This window comes from Austrofundulus limnaeus, unplaced genomic scaffold (assembly GCF_001266775.1).
Source record: "Austrofundulus limnaeus strain Quisiro unplaced genomic scaffold, Austrofundulus_limnaeus-1.0 Scaffold35, whole genome shotgun sequence".
In the NCBI taxonomy this organism is placed as follows: Eukaryota; Metazoa; Chordata; class Actinopteri; order Cyprinodontiformes; family Rivulidae; genus Austrofundulus; species Austrofundulus limnaeus.
This window is the reverse complement of record NW_013952437.1, coordinates 955,430-973,321: the sequence shown is the minus strand read 5'-3', so window position 1 is coordinate 973,321 and position 17,892 is coordinate 955,430. Positions and strand designations below refer to the sequence as shown.

At 36.6% G+C, this 17,892-nt stretch overlaps 1 protein-coding gene across 1 annotated transcript in view; it reads right to left on the bottom strand.

Annotated features, from left to right (window-relative positions):
* The window catches only part of LOC106516038 (voltage-dependent calcium channel subunit alpha-2/delta-2), a 40,326-nt gene that overhangs the window by 16,500 nt on the left and 5,934 nt on the right, over positions 1-17,892 (bottom strand). The window contains exons 2-9 of the mRNA XM_014006197.1: positions 9,928-10,009; positions 4,873-4,989; positions 4,195-4,254; positions 1,478-1,522; positions 1,232-1,367; positions 690-821; positions 533-590; positions 407-457 (exon numbers count right to left, since the gene is read on the bottom strand). Of these exons, the coding sequence (XP_013861651.1) occupies positions 407-457; positions 533-590; positions 690-821; positions 1,232-1,367; positions 1,478-1,522; positions 4,195-4,254; positions 4,873-4,989; positions 9,928-10,009 (681 nt within the window). The remainder of the gene's footprint in view (positions 1-406; positions 458-532; positions 591-689; positions 822-1,231; positions 1,368-1,477; positions 1,523-4,194; positions 4,255-4,872; positions 4,990-9,927; positions 10,010-17,892) is intronic.

The window sequence follows — 17,892 nt, the reverse complement described above, 5'->3', positions numbered from 1 at the left end:
CAACTAAAGGTGACATAGATACTTTATTATGGTGTAGTACTTAAATATAAGCCTGAGGAACACATAATATTGCCCCTTTAAAATTTGACCTAAACATAAATTTATCTTAGTTTAAAACTTAGACATGGATGGTGCCAGGTGATGTGCTTCCTTCAAGGAAAAATAGACTGTTAATTATCTAATGATCTCATCTGTTTCACTAGGTGAATAAACAAGTTTTCTTCTAAGTTTRGAAAAGAAAGAGAAAAGAAAGATAGTTCCCACCATCAACCAGTTCTCAACATGGAGTTAAAATATTCTACACAAAAGGGTTTTAAGCTTTTATTTCTCTTGTCCCTCATTTATTGTTGTTTGAGCATGTGATGAGGATTTATTTTTTTTCTATGCACTGTGAAACATTACTTACACATCAACCAGGATGACCATGTCTTTGGGGGATGATGCCCCCTGGATGTACCTGTAATAAGAACAGAAAAAAGGTCCTTYAAATCTGTTTAACACATCCACAGGGTTTCAAAGTGCCTCGGCGTACCAGGGCCTCCTCCTGACGTCGTACAGGTCAATTTTATCAGGGGCTTTCCAAGGTGTGGCTGCAGAAAAGTAGACAGAATGGAGTTTTAAGCCTGATCAGATAACAGGTAACACATCTCACTTCATTTGTYACACGGAGGCAGCTGTAAAACCCTGACCTGGGTAGTAGCGAGTGACTCCTGTCGCGCTCCCAAACGCCTGCCACAGCAGGGACGGATCCTCCCGACTGTTCTCCATGAACACTCTCTCCAAGGCCTGTGTCCAGTTTAGCTCATTCAGAATGACTGTGGCTAAAAAAAAAAAGAGACGACTTTAATGTGAGTGCTGCCCAAACACACAGGAAATGTTTACATCTTTCTACATATAAGCAACCTTAGAGTCAGTGTGGGGGTGACCCTGTTTCCTAGTGAGACTGAATTAATTATAAATTAATTCATTGACAAAGATCATTTACAGACAGTAGGTAATACATATAAATATGACCATATAAAACTACTACAAGAAGAGTTTGTAATGTTTTGAAACCAATTTTAAAAATCTATGAAAGTTTTAGTAGAATTTGACTTAAAGAGATCAGGCCCACTGAAATTAAAAGCTTACAGCACAAAACAAAATGATGTTTACTATAAGAATAATACATCAAAAACACATCTTTCCAGACTGCTCTCTTGAAAAATGACATAATTGGAGCACAACTTGCCTCCTTTATAGATATCTGTTGGGATCTGAACAGCTGTGTGGGAAAAGTTGACGCTGTTTTTGAAGTTCGGGTCGTACACAAACTCCAGCTTGAGCTGCGAGGGATTATCCATCTCCACTTCTCCATCAATGGAGTTCTGTCAGAACCAGTCAGCGCACAAATAATACACATTACTCTTTGCTTTACACAGACTGAAAGACATTAAACTAATAGTTGAATTAGAGTATTTTTTCTCCTCTCACTCACATAATCCAGCTCTGCTTTAGAGTCATAGTAAGCCATGTCCAGCTCCTGGAGGGAAACAGATGGAGACGTGAGGAGGCAGCACTGAGGACCAGAGCTGACGTGCAGCTGGCAAATGAGTCTCTGGACTCAGAGAGCAATTAGGATGTGTTTATATGTTGGTATGTATTAAAGATAATCATTTTAAACATACAATACACCAATTAGAAACAAAATTTTAAAGTAGGAGGTGAAGAGTTGCAGGAAAAAGCGACAAAAATAAGTAGTTTTTCTTTAAAGCTTGCATATCACCATCAGCTTGCACATTGAAATTCTAAACAAATATTCTGTATAATTTGTTAATGTTTAGAGTATGTCCAGTGGATTACTCACAGCTTCAACCACACCTATTTTTATCTCAATACCTGTTTTAAAAAGTCTGGGTTATAGTCATTTTTGTGTTTGCTGCCATCTATGTAAACAAATCAGTTTTCTAGCCTTTCTGATATTGCAGTGTCTGGTTGTGTGAGGATGCTAATGAAGAAGAAGATTTTGTGAACGTGGGAAGAGAACCAAAATCTACTGTGGCTTTCCAAACAACACGCCAAGGGCTTCACATGATTGTCACACTAAAAAAGGCTGGGTTATTTCCACTAACCAACTGCTGGGTTATGAAATTGTTAACCCAATATGAATTATTTTTATGGGAATTGGGTTATTTTTATGGGAACTGGGTTGTTTTTGTGCAACTCATGCGCTGGGTCAAACWCTTAGTCAAAATTCATCAACCCAACATGCATCSGTTTACCCAGCACHTGGGTTGTTTCTGTTTGGAACGTCATCACGTTGACAAAACGTGCTCCTCCTCCACCGAACCACACCCGCCACCCAGACAAGCTCCATGCTCCTCGAGCTCACACACGTGCTGGAGAGAAGTTGACTGATCATCTTTGTGGTGAAGCAAATCACTGAAACAAGGTTTCATTTGTATTGTAAGATTTGCTCCTGAACTGAGTATAGAAGTGGGTAGYCTAGCAATTTATTTTCTGAAAGATTGTACTATAATGTGTTACAATTAATCTGTCATTTCGGTTAATTTGACCAAGCATTTGGATAGTTAACTGAACAAATATGGTAAAACCTAGAATTTTAACTAATTTGGCCCAGTATTTGGGTAGATTAAATAACAAATAATGTAGTTGAAGCAACCCAGGATTTTAATTAATTTGACACAATATTTGGGTAGATTAAATAACACATAATGTAGTTGAAACAACCCAGAATTTTAATTAATTTGGCCCAGTATTTGGGTAGATTAAATAACAAATAATGTAGTTGAAGCAACCCAGGATTTTAATTAATTTGACACAATATTTGGGTAGATTAAATAACACATAATGTAGTTGAAACAACCCAGAATTTTAATTAATTTGACCCAGTATTTGGGTAGAATATTTTAACTCAACCGTTGGGTTATAACAGGTCAACCCAACTTGCTGGGTCAAATTAACTACTGCTGGGCTGGTGCTATACTGACCCAGCAGTTGGGCCAAAAATAACCCATATTGGGTTATTTTTAGCCCAACTGTTGTTATTATCTACAAAAACGTCTAAACAAGTATGAGCTTTTAAAATGTTTAATTAATTCAGAATTACAAATTCACTGGTTTGCATCAGAAAATGATCTATCACAGCTCTGCGGTTACTTTTTTTTTTTTCACAAAAAAGACCATTTGTCCATTAATAAGGGACTCTGTACTAATCAGGCCATTCATAAAGTTTAATCTGTTTCCAACAAATGCAATTTAAAAGTCATCACAACATAAAACTTAGATTTAAACTAGTTTCTCACAATAACAAATAAAACCTACAAAAAATGTCAAGGTATAAACCGTAAAGAAGTGGGAAAATAGAAATATATTTTTTGTGTATTCGTAAAGTTGTATCTACAAAACGGTGTATTGTTCAGCTGCGTTTTCCACTCAGATCTGACATGTTATGATTCAGTAGACAGGCTGTGAGGCTTGTGTGGAGCATCGCCATCTGTTAGTCTTTAGTTTCTGAAGAGGCCTAACAAACTTCAGCAGAACGTGTGACGTCTCTGCTCAGACGTGTTCCTGTTTCTGGAGTTTTTTGATCGCTGAATGATGTCATCAGTCAACTCCACCGCCGGTTTTATCATTTACCAAAACCCAAGATGGTCTCAGTCTGCTGTCTGCCCTTGTGTGCCTGAAAACAGCCTCTCCTTTATGCTTCACAGGGTTTGTCTTTGAAGATATTCTGCTGCGATCACTCATTCACCTTTAACCATATGACACAGCTCATGCACCAGGAACAATGTGCAAACTGTGACAAGTGAAGCAATGATTTAAAGATTATTATGGGATGATTTTATTCATTGTATATACAGTAAATATTAATTTAATGTACTATATTGTTGTGATTTGGAGAAAGTGTAATTTTAGTGTTATGTTTCGTGGGATACGCTTTGTTAAAATTCTAGGAAATGTGTGATTTTCTTTGTTGCTGTTGCTGCTGTGGCTTGGTTTTTAATTTTGTTTTCAGTTGGGCTTTTATTTCAACAGATCATTCTATTTCAAATTCCAAAAAAAGACCTAAATCTTTTATTTGAAACACTGAAGGTAAAAAAAAAACATTATAGAAACAGAACAGGAACAGACTAAAATGTGATTTCTGTGCATGCGCTTCAAATGTAGAAAACAAGTTATTTACASTTTTACCTTGATAGCATCCTGCCATAGATGCTCTCGCTGGAGCCTTTCTGCTTCACTGGCTAACCTCTGTGGGTTGTAAACATACAAATAATCACAATACAGCAGAAAGAACAAAAACGTGTCAGAGTTTCAGACCGAAATTACAAAGTGACACAGGAAGGTTTGCAGTACATCTCAACAAGTTTGTGGCGTTTATAAAAACTATTTTATAAAATGTTCAAACAGGAAGAATATGATTAAATAACAAAAAAATACTGTCTAATGCAGGGGTTCTCAAACTTTTTGGGCCTGGGGACCCCTTACAATGGTGAAAAATTTCCAGGGACCCCCTCAAAACCCCATGCTGTTAATGCTAAATAGTTTACTGTTGATTTTAACCCCTAAATGCCATGGTAATATTATTTTTGTTTGGTTTAGTTTGTTTGTTTTATTAGAGCATTGTTCGACGTATGCATTTTTTAAAATAAAAACCAAATTAACAATTTATTGAAATTTTTCGAGGACACCCGAGACATGGCTCGTGGACCCCTGGGGGTCCTGGGACCCCAGTTTGAGAACCTCTGGTCTAATGAAGATAAACACAACACAAAACAACAGATAAATATGATAAAACACAGACTAATGTTGGATGGATGGATGGATGGATGGATGGATGGATGGATGGATGAGGAGACACAAACTTACATCGAGAGCTTTGCGTTTCTTTGCCAGCAGTTTTTCGATGTCTAAGGCCACCTTCTCCACGATCCTGCGAGGCTGATTCTTCACCAGACTAAACCGTCGCCTCTCCTCGTTGTAAATCTGTTCATTTTGAAACAGTGATTTTAGTTTTTGTACAGTACTGTTCTACATAAATCTTTTTGTTTTCTGAAGACAGTAGTGTTTTCAGGAGTAAAGAACTGTATTTCTGAGTGTAATAGAGTGAGTGCTGATATGCAACACACACACATCAAACAGCTGTGTAGTTGCTCAGCTCATTTAGCAGGTGGGTGCTGTGACTTTTGAGTTTGAATCTTTTATACTTTTAAAATACTTTTCCCAACAGAATTAAATTGAGATTTTTATCCAATTTTTTTGTATTTTCAAAAATGTTCTCTTGCTCTCCTTGCTGCAGTTTATTCTTCTTTTACTACTTTTATCTTCTGGCTATTTTGCTACTTTTTAAGCAAACATTTTGATGCTCTTAACTGCATTTTTTTAGCCTGGCCCTTGCCTTCCTACGCAGCTCTGCTCAATTCTAGTTTCCCTTCACTGCTCCGTCTGGGACTTCTCCCATTGACAAGGATTTCGCTGGCAGATTTTTAGCCGGGCCAATCAGAGAACAGAAAGTCAATTTTCTGCGCAGTGTCTGCTTGTAGTTTATTTTACCTGGGCCAATCAGCAAACAGAAGGAGGCGCTTTGAATGACGTTGATGTTCATGCACAGTGTCTGCTAGTTATTTTAGCATACGGCAGTGGAGGAAGCGCATGAAGCCAGTCCGTATTGATAAGGCTTCCAAATTAAAATAAATTAGTCTGACAAAGCAGCAGCTCTCATTTACAGTCGTCTCGTTCAGCTCGGTACTTTTCTCCTCTCAGTAGGGTTGTTTACAGCACACGCGATTTCCGGTTAGCTTCTTAGCTTAGCCTCCTCCACACCGACAACACACACCTGCTTCAGCAGAGGCCACGCCTCCTGCAAGAAATCGATTCTCTATGCATCAAGTCCAGACCCTTGTACGAAGCAAAGTGAAGGACAGGGTCTGGTTAAAAACCAGCATTTTGCTGCTTTTAACTAAATTTTTGCTACTTTTGGCTTTTAGATTATATTCAGCTTATTTTAGCTTCAAACACTCAGTTTCATCTTGTTCAACTAATTTCAGCAAAGTCATTCAGCAGCCATCATTCATTTATGCTGAATATGTTTTTCTCATTTAAAATGTGTTACACAAAACAAATGTTTGGGAGAGAAAAGTACACACTTCTTTTCAGTCATTTGACCATTTCAAAATCATTTTTTGTGTTTGTTTGTTTGTATTTTTGTTTGTTTTTGAGCAAACATCACCTTTACCTGAGCACCCACTCAGAATCCAGGAGACCTCAAATAAAAGGAACAAGATATTAACAGCATCTCTCCAGGTGTGTTGCATGTTTGAGGTCATCAGACTCTCATCCTCACGAGCAAAAATGTCAGAAAGAAGATGCCAAGAAGCCATGAGAGGAGACGAGGAGCGGGGGTATGAGTGTATTTGGCATTCTGTGTGACAGCTTTCTTCCTGTGAACAGATTCTGGGAGTGAACTTCAAGACATTCCTCAGTTTGTGGGCTGACCAGATGCTTTACTGGGCCGTGACACGCAGATGGGAACATGCAGTAATGAACAGGGTGATTTTGTGAACTGTGTGCCATCTGGGGGGAAAAAATTCCCTTCTGCGTTGATCATATTCAGAATGAAGACGTGCCACCGAAGGATGGATGGGATGCAGATTAAATTTAGGATTATAACAGGCTGTCAATCCAACACTTGAACTCCTACAAGGTGACACTGGGGGAGCAGAAACCAGCAGACTTTAAAAGATCTGGTATTTGGTCCATTGATCTTGTCACCACCAAAACATTTTATTGAACTGTGTCAGGCCCCTCACCCAGGACCAATTTACTAAGTAAAACTTTACAAGAGGTGGAACTGCAGTCTCAAATATACTGTAGCTCCTCGCACTAAAAGCCCCAACACAAGGTGGCAGTTCCTGAAGGAGGCCTCGGGGCAGACCCAGAGCTCACAGCAGGTTTCAGGAATCCCTCTGAGAACCCACAAATCTCTGCTCCRGCTTCCACTCAGCTACAGAAAATGTCTGAATAGATGTGCGCATATGACCTTTATTTGATTATTMAGGGTCATTTCTGTTTCAAAAAGCATGACAGAAACCGATTGAATGTGTTGGGTCCGAACTGTTCTCAGTCAACCAGATTCAAGATGGCCGCCACACAGAAAGGCTCAGTCAGTTTAGCAGAGAATGAGTTCAATTTTGACACAATAGTTAGCAGAGGTGTATAGAAACAAAGTGCATTTACTTTGTTGCGATACTTAAAAAAAATGTTATTTAAAGTATTTTTTTTAAATTGTCACTTTTACTTTTGTTTTGTTACAGTCAAAACATAAAAACGATACTTTAAAATGTACCTCCTCATTTCATGCTACAAATTTAAACATGATGGTAACTCATCATGAAACGAGTCATTTATGTGCTCTAAAAAAACAAAGTGTTGGATTTATTCACCAAATCATGTCAACTGTTTCCACTAAACTAAGTTGAGTAAATGTTAAGCAGTTTACTCACTTTGGCTTAGAGTGTGTTTAAAAGTACTTTTACATTTACCGTCAGATAATTGTGAGCAATCTGATGACTTTCATTTATGTAGTCATTTTTTGTTAAAGTATTTTTACTTTTACTTAGTTATTATTTATTCAAGTACTTTATACACCTCTGGTAGTTAGCCAGGACTGACACATTTTATAATAATGTTTAAGACTGTATAAAGCAGGGGTGCCCAAACATTTTCCCCGAGAGGGCCAAAATGAAAATCTATCCACAGCTGCGGGCCAAGTGCAGTAATATAATACATGAAATACAAACATTTTTAAGTAAAGTCCTTTATTTTTAACAATTAAGCTGTGCAATGGCCCTCTTTTGTTTTAGCTTGTGCACTTGGAGAAAGTCTGCCATAYGCTCAAAGGCTCAAGGAACATTTCATAAATTGATAAAATGAGTTTTTGTGGCCTTATAAAGTGTGAAAATCTACATGTGGGGTTAAATCTGCTCTAAATATTTCTTGTCATTTCACGTTTCATGTTTAATCCTAATAAATCAAAGATAAAGTCAGCACCACGAATGAAAACTACCTGCACTACAGCCCTTTCATATAGTCATTTGACCAATGGAAATACTGTGTTTCTACACAGGATAACAGGTTACAACCTTGTAACTTTGGCAACTGTTGGTGGGCCAAATCAAATAGCTTGGTGGGCCAAATTTGGCCCGCRGGCCCCACTTTGGGCTCCTCTGGTATAAAGTTACTTAAAAGATTTGACCCAAACAGCTACTCATCATGAGATGATTTGAATTTAAAACTCTGACATGAAAGGTGATAAACATACTTCAAGAAATGCTGAGTCTTATTTTAAAATGTTTCATCTATTTTATTGATTTAGCACTGATTAAAATGCATAAATGTCACAATATTATAAGAAATCAGCTTTATGTAAATCAGCTGTATACATTTGTCTCAAACTTTAGTTGACCCTGTAATCAGCAGATAAATAAAACTGTTCTCCTAAATTAGAACTAGTTAATTTGTGAACCGAACTTTAAGCAGGATGTCCTTGAGATTTTTTTTTTACCCTCAAATAAAACACTTTCAGAGCTCGGATMAAGAGAACTCTTTAAAAGATCTTTCAGATGTATGGGGGGATTAATGATGACTGAATGAACTAGTGAGTGTCACATCAAGGCATTACTGCAGGCTGACCATCTGCTCTGTGGTGACACCACAAAAAGGACACGTGCTGCTGCTCTCTGCTGAGGAGAGACGCCCCCACACATCTCCCCGTGACACGGCCCAGCACTTTAGGAGTAGTTTTACTACACCCTTGTTTTTACTTTTMTGAAGTATCGCTACTCTGAGTAAAATTTCTGAGTACTCTACCCAGCGTAAGTCCTTTAACTTTTTCAAGCAGAAATGCAGCAGAGAAACACACACAGCTAAGTTTATGTTGAAGTAAGACATCTTGTTTGTACACAAGCTTTGTTATTCTAACACTATTTTCCATCTGCTGAGCCTGATGAGATATTTGCAGGTCATGTAAATTGATTTGATTTGATTTGATTTATTGATTTAACAGGAAAAGATTACTGAAAATCAAATACAGCAACAGTAGATATAGCCACTGGAAGTACTTATATAACAAATTCTGCATAATAGGTTTGGCTGGAATTTATTTTGTAATTATGTTATTTACAGGGCTGATAGCAGAAAAATATCATGAGCCTGAAACCCCCCCCCACACACACACACACACTAATAATTCCATCTTCTGTCTGCATAAATGTTGATAATACCAGAATATTATTACAAAAAATATCAAATTAAAGACAGATTTGTTTTAATTTTCATAATTTTAGCCTTGAAAAACACCAGAATTTGCCCTTAACCTTCTATTGTTTTGTCCGTCTGATGACATCATTTTACAACATTAACTTACATATGATGATCAGTGCTCAAATGGCCTTTCTACAAAATACATTTTTTATTGTTCAATAATTTCTTGGACAGCTAATTTTTACTTTTACTTGAGTAAACATATATTGAAGCAGTGCTAATGATACAGAGAAGTAAACACACAAACACAAGGAAAAACAATATTGCCCTTTCACCTTTCAGCAATGGACCATAATAAACAAAATATCTAAACATCAGCAAAAAATTAATAGCAATGAGAGAGCGAGCTTTTTGTCCATCTTCAAGAAACATGTTATTGACTGTTTATACAATATGTCCCAGAAAAATCATTAAAAATATATATAAATAAATAAGGAGGCAGACTGTACTTGTTGTTTTCTTTTTTTTAATGCAGCTATTTAGCTTCGGCTCAGGAACTTAATGGATTCGCAACTATTTAGTGAGCTGACCTTTCTGCTCGATGCATTCCTTATTGAGTTTACGCTGCAGAATAATGAGTAAGATCCCATAGCACACACTCACCCCTTTCAGCTGCTGAGCTCCAGTGATGTGCTGAAAGACTCTGTCAATCTCCTGCTCGATCCGCCGGGCCCAGTGCATTATCCTGCAGATAAACATCACAGGCTGATTGTCACACAACACAAAACACATAAATGGGATACATGTGTGCGTTTGTGTGTGTGCGTTTCACAGAAATGAAACGTGATGTATCAGAAGAGACAGTTAATCGTTCGTGAACCAAAACCCATATTTTAGACAAAGTGCCTCATTTATCACGAGCTAAAATGTGCAAACACATTCAAAGTGGTAAACGTGTATACAAAAATACAAAGCGCTGAATGACTGCTGAAATTCACTGGAGAAGCAAATGTTTAAGCTAAAACAAGCAAAATTTCAAAAGAAGCAAAAAGGTAGCTAAAGTATTGAAAGTCCAGCTAAAGCCTACAGCAGAAGGCTAAAAGCAGAAAGTGTTGTGAAAGGGATTTAAAGTGCACAAAAAAAATCACTAAAAATAAATAGTGATGGTATATATTTTCAGGAATCTAAAATGGATGATTTTTAAATTCATCACCAAGCATCTGTGTAAAACTGAATAACCAAGGGTAAAAGGTCTTAATGTCACAAAAATAAACACTGAAACTGAACAAAATCCTTATAAAAGATGAAGGGATGTTCCAGAAGCTCAACCATCAGGGTAACACTCGTGCAATAAAACCTTAGAGAAATTTCTCATTAAAAGGCTCCCGACAGCTCATGGTCTGAAAAACCTTCACTGACATCATATGTGAAATCAGCTAGCCTGCTAAAAAAAAAAAAAAAAGGATTTTTTTTTTACCTGTGACTCACTGAGGGCAATGTGACATCCATGTCTGCACTTTATTACCAGCACAGCAGTGAGGGAAATGTTATTTTGGTGACCTATAGTTACTGAAGTGCTTTTCTTTTTTTCTCTGGAACAAAGTCAAGATGGTCAACAACTTTGATGGAGGTTTGATACCCTTTAATCAGCTATTGATCGAAAAGAAAACAGTTTGTGGTTGATTAAAAAGGAGGACATAACTTAAGGCCTCCATGTACCAGAAGTAACCCTTTCAAAGATCCAGCGTATGGGGGATTAATGATGACTGAATGAACTGCTGATTGTCACATCAAGACATTACTGCAGTCTGAATATCTCCTTTAAAGAATGCATATCACCCTCCACTTTGTATGCTAAAGATCACACAACAGCATACTTCATCTAAATAAATGCAGAAGAATCACCAAGACCTAAATGTTTGTTGCACAGTACTGATATTTTGTGACTATCGGTTTCTGCAAAAAATGTTTATTGACCAACGTGACAGAAGTTTGTTCAAAAAGCTGCAACTGAACTAAAATCAGCAAAACATGGATAAAAGCTAAAATTAGCTCAACCAAACTAAAAGCTCAAATTTTCTCAACTGCAGCCAAATGTGAAAATTAGCATAACACAAACTATAGCTGAAAGTTAAAGTTTGGAAAAACAGCTAACAAAGCTAAAATCAACAAAACCCAATCCTAAATTTAGGAAGAGTAGACTAAATAATAGTAAAGTGAGCAAATCCAGTGCAAAACTATTGAGAAGTCTGAAGATAGAGATTGTTAATGCAGATTTTAGAGGAATGAAGAGATTTCAATGTATTTTTTAGAAATTGTCATTTCTAAAATTTAAGTTTAAATTAAAAAAATAATTTTAAAATATTTTGAAAAGTATAAAAATTACATTTTAAAAAATTACATAAAAAAGTTAGAGCACACTCCTGTGGCTTTAACAAATTTGTTAAAATAGGACAAAGTGTGAGGACGTGTTGCAAAATGCTGACTCAGCATTCAAACAATTAGGACCAAAGAAATGTCTGGAGCCACGTAGCTTTGACTCTTACATGTTTTCTTTTAAGACTGAAACTTGTGAGAATCCCACCCTGAACCCAACCTGACCACCGTTTTTTTGAAGCCCTTCTGGGAGCATCCTGACAAGCTGCATCACATCTTGCTGCAGTGTAGCTGACAGGAGGGCTCTGCAGCATGTGGTGAGAATGGCTTATAGGTTCATCAGAGTCTCACTCGCCTCCTTGGAGACCATTTTCAAGAGGAGATTAAAAAAGTAAAGCGGGAGACCTCTCTTATCCTGCCCATGAGCTGCTTAATCTCCTGCCATCCGAAAGAAGAGATCACCATCAAATCAAGAACAACCCGAATGAGCAACAGCTTCATTCCTCTGGCGAGAAGACAACTAACTCCTAATAATAATCTGAAGTGAAATGGTTACTTCTTCTGTTTCTCAAAGTTCAAGCCAAAGAAAAGTTGTGTTTGCCTGTAATAAAATTATTTTATTAAAATCCTGGATGAATTTTAATAAATGGGTTGACGTCCAGCTGTTTAATTTTTGAAGTCAAACCAATTCAAGATGGCCGTCCGTACCAACTGACCGTAGAAAACAAAAAGCGGCTATAATTCAGTGACTTGTACAGATATAAATGTTATGCTTTAGTAGCTCTATTATTCACAATACATGATACTGGGTGAGTCAAAAGTCACAGGACACCCTTTGATTTCAGAAAGAAAAGGGACAATGACATCTGAGTGCCCCAGCAAATAATGAGTGAGGGGACCTATTTTTAGAAAAAGTTGCCCTTGATCCAATATGGTGGCTTTCAAGATGGCAGCCATGTTCTGGACAGAGCCTAAATTGGGAATGGGCAACTGGTGGCCCACAGGCCACGTCCAGACCCCCGATGATCCCCAACAAGCACACAAAGAAAAAAAAAGATTTAAAAAAGTTTTTTTTTACTTTGGGAGGTAGACCAACTGCTCACAAAATTTCAAGGCAAACCGTTGTGTTTAGTCTGCTTAGATGCTTTCTGCCATGCAAGATTTTAACATTCTGTGTCCGGGTCTCTGCCCTGTTCCGTGGGAGTTCCGCAGGGTAGCATACTGGGCCCATTGCTTTTCCTAGTATACATAAATGACCTTCCAAAAATATTGATGTATTCAAATATTTTAATGTATGCTGATGATACTGTTCTTTTTTTGTCTGATTTCAATATTGAACCTATTAATAGTCAGTTACAAGCAGATCTTCAGACATTTCATGGTTGGCTTCAAGATAATCTTTTGTCAATTAATGTTAAAAAACTGTGTGTATTTTTCCTCACCCAGGAGATATTTCAGTATAACAAATCAATTCACTTCTTTAAACAATCCCCTTGATATTGTCACTACCTACAAATATCTTGGAATTACTTTGGATTCTCATTTGACTTATCDYGATCATGTACAAGTCTTAACCACTAAGCTGAAACAGAAATTATACGTTTATTCAAAAATTAGATCCAATCTGACATCTTTTGTTTCAAATATCTATCTTCATGCCATTATACTCTCAACCATGTCGTACTGTTTACCTGTTTGGTCTCTTACAACAAATGAAATCTTAGAACCCATAGTTAGGCTCTACAACAGGGCCTACAAAATTCCTAAAAAACTTCCTGGTTGGACTCATCACTGTACAGTTCTTTCATTGTCTGATGCCTTGACTTTTCAGAATTATGTTTTGTATAGTGGTATTAATTTATATTTTCAGATCTTCCAAGGTGCCAATTATGGAACTCTCTGTGCATTGCTGCCCAAATCAAATTCTGGAAGTGGTCATTCAACTAGATCTGTTACAAAAGGACAACTGATATTACCAACTTTTAAAAACTGTTACGGCCAGAGGTCTTTCTTCTATGTTTATACTAAAGCATGGAATGACATTCCTCAAAAATGAAAAATGTAAATGAAAGGTAACAAGTGATTCCATCAAGGTAGGCCACACAAAATCAGAATCTAAACCTTGATCTACAGAGTGAGCTTTTTCGTGATTTTAACTATTTCTGTTTTCTGTCTTGAGATTTCTGAATAAATACAGTACACCATTCCTTAACTAAACTATAATTAACTGYGCAGAATATCTTTGTATTTGCTTAACGGTGGCATATTTAACCTAAATAAGTGCTGGAGAATCATCAAACCCTAATCTGCAATATCAAAGCAACCCACTCATTTTTACACATCAAATCAGAACAAAAGTCCCTTCCTGCCGTGTAAGAATGAACATTTTTTTCTTCAACACCATGTTGAGGTGTGAGCTGAAGAACTAAATGTGCTCAAAATGAAACCAGACAACATATACAGTATTATGTTCCAGGTTTCATTTCATGACCATATCCACAACAGAAAACACATATAGATGATAAACTGTAAGATGCTGCAACATAAAAAAACACAAATTTCACTCAGTCCAACGACATTTTAAAGCCATTTGAACCTTCATCCTCCTGGCTGAGAACCGAACACGTTTTAGCTTTCTACCTGTATTAGCTCAACCAGGAAATGCAGCTTAATGCCCAGAAAATCATCCTTGGATGCTGTAAGTGCCCAGCGAGTGGATTCATTATCAGTAAGACAGCTCGGAGCAGAGTTACGAGACAGCGCCGCAGATTAAAGCTTCGTTGAGCTTGTTCCTGCTGTCAGATGAGCCACAAATCTTCACTCGGCTGCCCGGTCTCACAGAAAGATGCAGCTTTTTGGATGTTCAAAAAGCATTCCTTCACTGGTTTGACTCTAGTGGAGCTGAAAAAAAAAACCCAGCTCGGAGCTGACAAAGAAAAGCCAGCTTCTAGGACAGTGTTCTTTACTTTCATCTTCTTTTTGAAGACGGATTCAGGGTTTCAAGAAAGATGGATCAACAGTGTGAAAACCAAATGAGTGACATTTTTTAAACTCAATATTATAAAGGTTGATTTGAAGAAACAACGGTTTTATGTGTTTCTGCTTAAGGCAATTAGGCAGAAAAGAGCATCAGACTCTTCTTTCACCTCTCCTTCCTGACAACTTAAAATAAAGCATCAATCAGCTAATTCTTGGCATAACTTAAAAAAACTTTTGGGTGGAACTGCAAACATTATAGTGAGCAACAGTTTYTTACTACAGTCAGGCTTTTCAAAACAAAATGCTAAAAAGCAAATTGGGGAAAATCCAGAATGTGATTTTAAGTTTTAATAAGCTAGCAAATTTACATGTCATGTTGCGGACAGGGATTTCAAGTGTGTTAAAAAAACGTTCACATATAACAATATGAACAGTCTCTTCTTACAATATTTGTTTGAAAATTACATATAAATAAACTGTTTACATCACAGATGATACATTTTAAGGGGAGAGCCAAAGACTTCTAAAATGTTGAGCTAAAATTAAAATATGGAGCAAACTTTTTATTTCACATAGTTATGCAAATCAAAGAGTTATACATGTTGCAACACATCCGATTGTACTCAAACACAGATAGCCTAAAAAAGGTTTAAGGGTGCCTGCTGCAGGTAAGATACTGGCCACTKATAGCTACTTTGGAGAACTCACCATAGATAAAAAAGAAGACTTTAGAAGAACTGAGCTTAAAGGAAACATCTGCAAAACTGAATGAACTGAAAGAACACTGAAGAAGAGAATATCCTTCAAAATGTGAAATAAATAAGGTCATACAACAGAACATTTATTCTCTCAAATTATTAGTTGGGCTTCATTGTTATGCACTCATGCAGCTTTTGGCTTTCTGTGAAAAAAGAAAATTTATGACTCAAGTTGTTTGAGATCATATTTATCTCATTTCACCTTGAAAGAAGCAAACGTCTTTGTTGCCGGCCGCAATGAAAGGTAATTATACATTTACATCACATTTATATCCAGTTATGCCTAGGAGTGTGTGCACACGTGTTTGCTTGTCTGTCTGTTAGCAAAATATCTCRTGAAGCACTAGAATTATAATAAAATGATCAGAGAGTAATTATTGGTTGTAAATCAAAGGAAAATGGTTTTAACACACCAAATTTTGCAGTTTTTTTATCTAAAATTTATAGTTTGGAGGTAGCTGAGAGTTATTACTGTTTAATGTATCTGTTTACTAACAGATCACACAAGATCCTTGTTTAAAACTTTGCTATWAAAGTCGATGGGTGAAATGCATTTTGTCAAGAAATACTACCTTTTTTGTTTCCTGTTATTCAATAATTGTTATGAAATATTGCTAATTTTATTACACTTTCACAAGAACTTCTTGAGAATCTGAAAAGGAATATTTGCAGTCAGACATATAGATTGTTTTTTTCAAATTCATAAACMTAACCTAATGGGTTGTTTGACTAAMATGTGAAAATGTRTTKTTTTTTATTACCTGAGGGACCCGATGCATCACTGAAAATATCCTCACAGATTTCTCTGTGGCTAGATCAGGTTTATTTTATATCTAGAGCCAACAAAAAAGCAAAGCAGCTCCAAATTGAGCAGAGGCACAAACTTAACATTTTTTTCTTTGCACTCTATTTTCTCTCCTCTCGAGCCTTGACGTCAGAAATCTGAAGATGTGCACCAGAGAGTAGCTGCTCATCCTGCTATATTCTTACACTGGTATACGTACATCTAAAAAAAAAAAAACAGGAAGAAAAGAAAAAAAGACAGTAAGGCGTAGTAAGATGTGACCCATCTTCCAGCAGCGAGAGCTGGAGTTTGAGAGGGAGGAGAGGCAGAAGTGTAGGTGGAAGTTGAAGCTCAAACAGAAACACTGTCAACATATTCTTACATTTTATTACACCACAAGCCTTTTATGTTCAAGCAACTCATATTAAATAAATAAATCCCTGTTTTCAATTCTGTCCAAATCACAACTGATAACTGTTGATAGCTCTTAGACATCTTTTCAAAATGACCAGACTATCACTTTAAAGGCTAACTGACAAATTACTTATGACTAAACAAAATATAATGAAAAGAAAGTGAATTTATTTTAGTTTTCTTTACTGACTCAATGATGCCAATCTGATCTAGAAGACAACAAAAATCCAACACTGGCTTAAAAAACATCTGAAAAGATAGAGGAATAAAAATAAGCAACTGCAGGAAAAACAAGTCCCTCTAAATTCATGACTTCTTTAAAGTTATCGAGGTGTTTTATKGGAGGATTGTAAAGAGGCTTACAGCAGAGGGATCTCAGAGATATTCACTAGGATTCCCAAGCTGGAGGAGTCTAATGAGGAGGGTTCAGTCCCTGAGGTGAAAAAGAAAAAAAAGAATCCAAGAAAGAACAACCTCTAAAAGTTAAAACCAAAGCCTGACACGTGAAGCTGATCTTATTTCAGTTGTTGTGCTGTTTGCATAACGTACWTCACATCACCACAGGGTGATGCTGCTGGATGGTCACCTTTATTTAAACTCTGCTTACCTTGGGATGACAACATTATGACCTCCTGGTCAGTTGTGTTGTTTTATATGTCAGTAATAAGTGGTGTGTTTATCAGTTTGGATCATTTTCACATAGAAAGTCAGAAGACAGTGTGAGCTGGGATGATTTACATGACTTTTGAGTCACGAATCCCCCTCAAGCATCCCTGAGCTTCTGTGAGCAGGTGTAATAATGCTGCTTTTAAAAAAAAGTAACTAAGAATAAATTACATTCGTAAAACTCTATTGCTCAATTTTTACATTAATAAAGTTGTTTTTGATTCATTTTTATGCATGCTTTACGTAGAGCAATGAATTAAATGTGCACTAATTTGCCACTGAACTAAAACTGAATTAAGAGGTTCAACATTCATCTGTTTTTGATGCAGGATGCCTCTTTTAATGTGATGAAGAAGCAACAAAAACCAAAAAACCTTGATGAATAAACAAACAATTTTTTTCTGTTTTCTCGGAAGTAAAATGCTATAAAAATCAAGCAATGAATAATTTATGAATGAACTCCACTGTGAAAACCTTCAGAGTAAATATAGAAAAGAAACTGTGGAGTCTAAATATAAAGTCCAACTATAGGGGAGTTTGAGTTAATGTGGAATTTTTTTTTTTTTTTTGCTTTATTTTAATAAATTCCACAGGTTGCTTTTCTGGGAGCCATCACTGAACACCTCTCTCTCTCTCTCTCTCTCTCTCTCT